Here is a 7,500-nt window from a genome sequence, read left to right as displayed (position 1 = left end):
TACTGACCTGTCTGTGTTTAATACACTTTTACTTTACCGCAATATGATACATTATCAGCACACATGACAGTAGGTAGCTACATGCTAAGGCAAAATTTTTTTCTGTGTTAATGATAAAATAATGTTATGTACTTTCTCGATTACAACCTCCGTTTATACAGATTATATGGAGCTGCATGTACACGTTGGATTCGCTGCGTTTGGATTCCAATGTAGGTTCACAAAGCCATGAGCATTTACAGTGAAGCAACATCTGCAATTGTTGATGTTGTGTTTATGTTTGCCGTTGCTGGGAAACGTGACACTCTATCCATTGACGTCAGACTCGGCACTGATGGCTCTCTAGCCAATGGAAAGGCAAACTGGTTCTTAGAAGGATCGGCAGTGGAGCTAACTTTGAACCAGCACTCGGTTCTTTTTGGTGGGAAAGGGGTATAGGTGAATCAGGCTCTGATAAGGAGGTTCTTGTTGGAGCAGGACACTGTTGTGACGTCTGTACATCATGACCACCTTCATTAGGTCTAGTTTTCAGTTACACAAGAAAAAAAAAAACACTAAACAAACTTTACTGTAAGCAGAAATGTGCAGAAATGCTGAAATCTAGTGGACGTCTGCAGGAAGCTCCATAAACACACATTACTCCATAGATCATCTCACCAGAAGACCTCACACTGAAACTGTTCAGAGAAATGATGGAGAAATATATAATGACTAAGTCACTAACACGTGTGTGTGTGTGTGTGTGTGTGTGTGTGTGTGTGTGTGTGTGTGTGTGTGTGTGTGTGTGTGTGTGTGTGTGTGATCTGCTTCCTCCTTTAAACATGATGTATATTTTCTTGTTGTGTTTTAAACTGTGTTTTGTGTTTGGTTTCTGTTGGAGATTCCAGAAAAGAACAAAAGCTTCCTAAGAATATTTTTACTGAAGAAGAACAAACATAAAACCTTCTTTTCCTACAGGATATGATGTAATCTTTACCCACATGTCCCCTGTGACAGGATCTATCTTACCTCAAGTTATTTCTGCTGCATGTTGAATCAAAGGGGAAACACACACTAATGTTTCCAGACATGTTTACACACACACACACACACACACACACACACACACACACACACACACACACAGAGACAGACTGTAAAACATCACTGACAGTACTGAGGATTCCTAGAGACTCTTCAGAATAATGCCATCACACACTTCCCAGGTCTCAGGGGGATTAGTGGTGTGTAAGAGGAGAAGGGAAGCAGAAGGTTTCTCCACATCTTCTCTCCTCTTACCTCCTGTTTAGATCTGAATTATATACACATCATTTGTTCTTTTTTCTTCAAGGTGCTGACAAGCTTCTAAACAACAAACTACAGATGACTCGTCAGATTTAAACTACAGACGACTCTTTATTCTGTTCATCAAATTCATCTGTAGTTTTATTTAAACATCTGAACTGTTGAAGTCGTATTTGATTCATTTCACTGCTGTGTGAAGGGAACAAACATGTTTTCATAAAAAAGAGAGAAACTTTTAAACACATACAAAACTGTAACAGGGCCTCTGTCCTGTGGGGAATAAGGAGGGAATCAGTAGGACAGACAGACACACAGACAGACAGTGTGTGTGTGTGTGTGTGTGTGTGTGTGTGTGTGTGTGTGTGTGTGTGTGTGTGTGTGTGTGTGTGTGTGTGTGTAAAACAGATGAAGATGCGACAGCAACAAGTGGACCAGCTTGTACAGGAGGCTGAAGGAGGAAAAGAGAAGGAGATCAGAGTAGCGGAGATGTCAGTCAAAAAGCTGCAGGAGCAGTACAACACCACTAAATATAAAAACATGGTCAAAGTGTTCTGCAATGGCAAGAGGAGACAGCTGGTATGTTTTTTATTTGTTCTCTCTCTCTCTCTCTCTTCCCCTTTACACTTTATTCGGTTCATCTGTAGTTGTATATAAACATCAGTAAACTGTGTAAGTCGTATTTGATTCATTTCACTGCTGTGTGAAGAGAAGAAACATGTTTAACACACAACTAGAAATGAAGCAGAATTCTGGGAGCTTGTGTGAGCGTCTCTGGTAGGAAGCCCTGCTCTAAGGAGTTTATTTACACAACCAAAAGTAATGGAGACAATTCACTCTGACATTTCATAAAAAATACCAGACCAAGACGTGGTTTAAACTGGACTTGTGAAGGAGAACTGAGCAGCTGCTGATCAAGATGAAGACCTGCAGAAGTGATCTCAGACGGACATATAGATAAACAGAAGCCATGAGCAGAAATGAGAGAGTGTTTGTCAAAACTGTAAAAGCTTTTTAATTTTGTTTACAATAAAAAACATGCACACAAATTGTTGAGGAAAATGTTGAACAAATAGATAATGTCTAAGTCACTAAAGATGCTGCTGTGTGTGTATATGTGTGTGTGTGTGTGTGTGTGTGTGTGTGTGTGTGTGTGTGTGTGTGTGTGTGTGTGTGTGTGTGTGTGTGTGTGTGTGAGACAGTTGAAGATGCGACAGCAACTAGTGGACCAGCTTGTACAGGAGGCTTTAGGAGGAGGAACAGAGGAGAAGATCAGAGAAGTGGAGACGTCAGTCGATCAGCTGCAGCAGCAGTACAAGTACACCGAACATGAAGACAAGGTCAAAGTGTTCTGCAGTGGCAAGAGGGAACAGCTGGTATGTTTCTTATTTATTCTCTCTCTCTCTCTCTCTCTCTCTCTCTCTCTCTCTCTCTCTCTCTCACACTCACACACACACACACACACACACACACACACACACAGTCTGTCAGCTTGTTAGAGTTTTTCCCCTTTACACTTTATTCTGTTTATCTGTAGTTGTATATAAACATCAGTAAACTGTGTAAGTTGTATTAGATTCATTTCACTGCTGTGTGAAGAGAAGAAACATGTTTAACACACAACTAGAAATGAAGCAGAATTCTGGGAGCTTGTGTGAGCGTCTCTGGTAGGAAGCCCTGCTCTAAGGAGTTTATTTACACAACCAAAAGTAATGGAGACAATTCACTCTGACATTTCATAAAAAATACCAGACCAAGACGTGGTTTAAACTGGACTTGTGAAGGAGAACTGAGCAGCTGCTGATCAAGATGAAGACCTGCAGAAGATCTCACATCCTCTCAGACTGAGTTAGGAAATTACCAAGAGACTTCATCAGTTACTCCACTGATCCTCTGGGAAATCTATCTGTACTTATAAACACACCTCCTGTAGAAGGAGACAATAAGAGATAAAGACATAATGTAATAAAGAAGAAACAAGAGAGAGGAAGGGAGGAGAAGGGAAAACACACACACACACACACACATGACCCACTGAAAGCAAACAGTTACACACACACACACACAGTAAATAAAAAGAACAGATGTAAATCTGCACAATATGTCAATCAATAATAATAATAATAATAATAATAATAATAATAATAATAATAATAATAGTAAAAAAGCAGAGAAACAACTGAAACATTACACAGTAAACCCAGTATAACTTTACTAAGAACACTGCACATGTGTGTACACACCAGTCAAGATACAATCACCAACATGGACGTAACTGTCACTGAACACATCTATAACACACACATATGACCCACAGAAAGAAAACAGTCACATACACACACACAATAAATAAAAAATATTCTATCAATATTCACCAATCATATGATTCAGTCTGATGAGATACGAAGGAACTGAGATCTACTTTAGCTGAGTTCGGTGAGTTAAACTGTGTTTCCACATCGTCATCAGTAACATGCAGCCTGGCTGGAGGAAGAAACCCAAACTTCTCCCCAGGAATTTTGTCACGTAGCTGAAGGACGTCACTGACATCAGATGGAGCTTGTAGAGTTTTTACTGTGAGATCCAGAGTGGACTGTAACTCAGTGTCATCTGGAGTGAACACAGTCTGAACACAGGCTGAACACAGTCTGAACACACACTGCTCCTCCAGGCTACTAGTGAATCAGGCTCTGCTGAGGAGGTTCTTGTTGGAGCAGGACGCTGTTGTGTCGTCTGTACATGAAAACCATCTTCATTAGGCCTAGTTTTCAGTTTCTGTTACACAGATGAATAAAAATAAAACACTAAACAAACTTTACTGTAAACAGAAATGTGCAGAAATGCTGAAATCTAGTGGACGTCTGCAGGAACCTCCATAAACACACATTACTCCATAGAAAAAGACCTCACACTGAAACTGTTCAGAGAAATGATGGATAAAGATATAATGACTAAATCACTAACAGAGAGTGTGTGTGTGTGTGTGTGTGTGTGTGTGTGTGTGTGTGTGTGTGTGTGTGTGTGTGTGTGTGTGTGTGTAACAGTTAAAAAGCCATCTGCTACCTCTGGTACAACCTTTAAAGGAGCATGAAGAGTGGAAAAAAGAGGACATTGAAAATTTGGAGAGGAAGCTGAATTGGCTGATGTCCCTGTACAGGAAATCTGAACATTTTAATGATGTCTTGTTGCTCTGCATGGAACAGAGGTCACAGATTAGCTGGAACAGATTACAGTACAGCAAAGAAGAACCTTTTGTGACCAAGAGAAGTGAGGTATGTTTCCTGTTTGTTTACACACACACACACACACACACACACACACACACACACACACTCGCACACTGTAAGAGACAAAGATTATTTTTTATTAATATTTGTATTTCTTAGTTTGAAATGTTTTTTTGGATACCACATGGCTAATTTCATGGGGGCAAATTTATAAGGTGTGGGAAGGCGAGGCCAAAAGGGGAAAACAGATGGATGATGGATACCATCACTGACCATAGCACAAGATCCCTTTCTACCAAGACAAGTTTATTTGTTAAAACATCTAGTTTATTTTCTTTTCTTTTGATTTTTGTTTAAAATAAATATTCTCACTTTACTTTATGTCCATCTCTCTTCATGTTTCTTTTTACGTGTCAATGATGCAACATGGTGGCTTTGTGGTTAGCACGTTTGCCTCACACCTCCAGGGTGTTCTCCCCTTGCCTCGGGGGTTGACAGAATTAGAGCACAAATCTTTTTCCTCAACAAACCCAAATGACTGGGACACTGTGGGTTCTCCTCTGGCTCAGAACATGTTCTGTTGGTGTTCCAGTTCGACTGATGACTGAAAACTGATGATGATGAATAATTTATTGTAGAGATGAGTAAAGAAAATGTGATGAAATCTACCTGGACAGGTAGCAGTGCACTGGGACACCATGTCCAAGACCAAACTCTGTGTGGAGACACCTGCACATTTCTCACACTCAGATCCCTGTTTCACTCAGTTTCATCTGGATTTACCTTTTACTAACTGACACACTGAGCAGTGTCCAGAAAAGTGTTGAGTAAATAGATAACGATCTAAAAAGGCACTAAAGATTGTGTGTGTGTGTGTGTGTGTGTGTGTGTGTGTGTGTGTGTGTGTGTGTGTGTGTGTGTGTGTGTGTGTGTGTGACAGTTGCACAGGAAACTGCATCATGTGGAACAGCTTGTACAGCAGGCTGAAGCAGGGAAAGAGGAGAAGATCACAGAAGCAAATAAAGCAATAGATGAGTTGGAGCAGCAGTACAGCTACACTGAATACTCAAAAGAGGTCTTAAAGCTCTGTGGTGTAAAGAGGGAAAAGCTGACCCCAGTGTATAGTGTATATCAAATATTTGACGAAGAGGTACGTTTCTTATTTGTTCACACACACACACACACACACACACACACGATGATGATGGTTTCTAACAGTCTGTCAGCTTTAGAGATCTTTGCCTTTACACTTTATTCTGTTCATCAGATTCATCTGTGGTTTTATTTAAACATCTGTATGAAAGGAATAAACATGTTTTATAAACAATAAAGGTGTGTGTGTGTGTGTGTGTGTGTGTGTGTGTGTGTGTGTGTGTGTGTGTGTGTGTAAAACATACACGAAGCTACTGTTAGCGCATTTGATAATGTACCTTAAGTATACTAATGTTTAATACACTTTTACTTTACCGCAATATGATCAATTATCAGCACACATGATAGTAGGTAGCTACATGCTAAGGCTTTTTTCTGTGTTTTTTCTGGGAAACGTGACCCGTATACAGTGACGTCAGACTCGGCTCTGTGACGGCTCTCTAACTGATGGAAAGGCAAACTGGTTCTTAGAAGGCTCGCCAATGGAACCAACTTTGAACCAACACCAGCTCTGAACCAACCAGAAATGATTTGTCGTGTGTGTGTGTGTGTGTGTGTGTGTGTGTGTGTGTGTGTGTGTGTGTGTGTGTGTGTGTGTGTGTGTGTGTGTGTGTGTATGTGTGTGTGTGTGAGAGAGAGAGAGTGGAGCAGGGTGAGAGCAGCATGGAGATCAAGTGTTGTGGAGAGAAGAGAATGAGTTAAAAGACCAACACACACACACACACACACACACACACACACACACACACACACACACTTTAGGAGTAACAGAATACATAATCCGGACTCAAAAATTGTGGATATGTTACAGTTCAAAGCAAAGTATCTTGAGTCCTGTAGATTTTGTAAAAAAAAAAAAAAAAGTCATGTTCATGTGTCTGCTATAAACGTCGTTAATGTTGTTTTGATTGTAACGATGTTTTCTTGTGTTTAACGTCTTTAACATTTTACATTTGAAGAAGAAAATGTAAAAGCTGTTACACCAATAATATGATTAATATGAACATGTTGGGGCACGTTGGCTTAGTGCTTAGCACGTTCACCTCACACCTCCAGGGTTGGGGGATCGATTCCCACCTCCACCTTGTGTGTGTGGAGTTTGCATGTTCTCCCCGTGCCTCGGGGGTTTCCTCCGGGTACTCCGGTTTCCTCCCCCCGGTCCAAAGACATGCATGGTAGGTTGATTGGCATCTCTGGAAAATTGTCCGTAGTGTGTGAATGCGTGAGTGAATGAGAGTGTGTGTGTGTGTGCCCTGCGATGGGTTGGCACTCCGTCCAGGGTGTATCCTGCCTTGATGCCCGATGACGCCTGAGATAGGCACAGGCTCCCCGTGACCCGAGAAGTTCGGATAAGCGGTAGAAAATGAATAAATGAACATGTTGATTAACAAAGCTTCATGCTATAAAATGAATGTGGTGATTTTACAGTTTTTATTCAGATTGTAGATTGTGTGTCAGTGATTTTGAAGGTTTTTGTCATTTTACTGCAATCTTTTTTTTTTTTTACATTTATTTGAATAAACTAACCCATAATGTAGATGTTATTGTAGAGGTTAACCACAGGAACTGAAGATGTATTGAAGCTGTGAGGAAAGTGCAGATGATAATAGAGAAGAGATTTTGGTGCTTTTCTTGTGGACAGAATGAAGCTCTAGACATAAGAAGTAACTAAATGAACAGACTGAGATGTTCCTGAGCCGTGTCTTCAGACTAACACCGTCAGGATGAAACTCTGCAGACGTTCTGAAGTTTCTCTCAGCAGATTTACTCTGATCTTTGTTTCATGATGAACACAATTCACTTCATCTCTTCTCACTGGATTTGCTTGAGTAAAAAAAGC

The 7,500-nt window shown here is 40.5% G+C and overlaps 1 protein-coding gene and 2 long non-coding RNA genes across 18 annotated transcripts in view; all 3 read left to right on the top strand.

The window, feature by feature from the left end:
- LOC125145490 overlaps nucleotides 1-1,674 on the top strand; it is a 3,867-nt gene extending 2,193 nt beyond the window's left edge. The window contains exon 2 of the long non-coding RNA XR_007143876.1: nucleotides 462-1,674. This is a non-coding gene — a long non-coding RNA (uncharacterized LOC125145490). The remainder of the gene's footprint in view (nucleotides 1-461) is intronic.
- LOC125145494 overlaps nucleotides 1-2,482 on the top strand; it is a 7,725-nt gene extending 5,243 nt beyond the window's left edge. The window contains exon 2 of the long non-coding RNA XR_007143880.1: nucleotides 2,227-2,482. This is a non-coding gene — a long non-coding RNA (uncharacterized LOC125145494). The remainder of the gene's footprint in view (nucleotides 1-2,226) is intronic.
- LOC113637378 (interaptin-like) overlaps nucleotides 1-6,134 on the top strand; it is a 482,239-nt gene extending 476,105 nt beyond the window's left edge. For 15 of the 16 annotated variants that reach the window (XM_047818481.1, XM_047818486.1, XM_047818482.1 and 12 more), the window contains 3 exons: nucleotides 4,326-4,553; nucleotides 5,449-5,658; nucleotides 6,071-6,134. In XM_047818481.1, coding sequence (XP_047674437.1) covers nucleotides 4,326-4,553; nucleotides 5,449-5,658; nucleotides 6,071-6,073 — 441 coding nt within the window. In that variant the 3' untranslated portion in view covers nucleotides 6,074-6,134. The remainder of the gene's footprint in view (nucleotides 1-4,325; nucleotides 4,554-5,448; nucleotides 5,659-6,070) is intronic. The other variant, XM_047818480.1, reaches the window with a different exon arrangement.
- The last annotated feature ends 1,366 nt before the right edge of the window (nucleotides 6,135-7,500 follow it).

The sequence above is a fragment of the Tachysurus fulvidraco genome, chromosome 9 (assembly GCF_022655615.1).
Source record: "Tachysurus fulvidraco isolate hzauxx_2018 chromosome 9, HZAU_PFXX_2.0, whole genome shotgun sequence".
In the NCBI taxonomy this organism is placed as follows: Eukaryota; Metazoa; Chordata; class Actinopteri; order Siluriformes; family Bagridae; genus Tachysurus; species Tachysurus fulvidraco.
The sequence above is the reverse complement of the archived record's forward strand: the minus strand, read 5'-3'. Positions and strand labels throughout refer to the sequence as shown.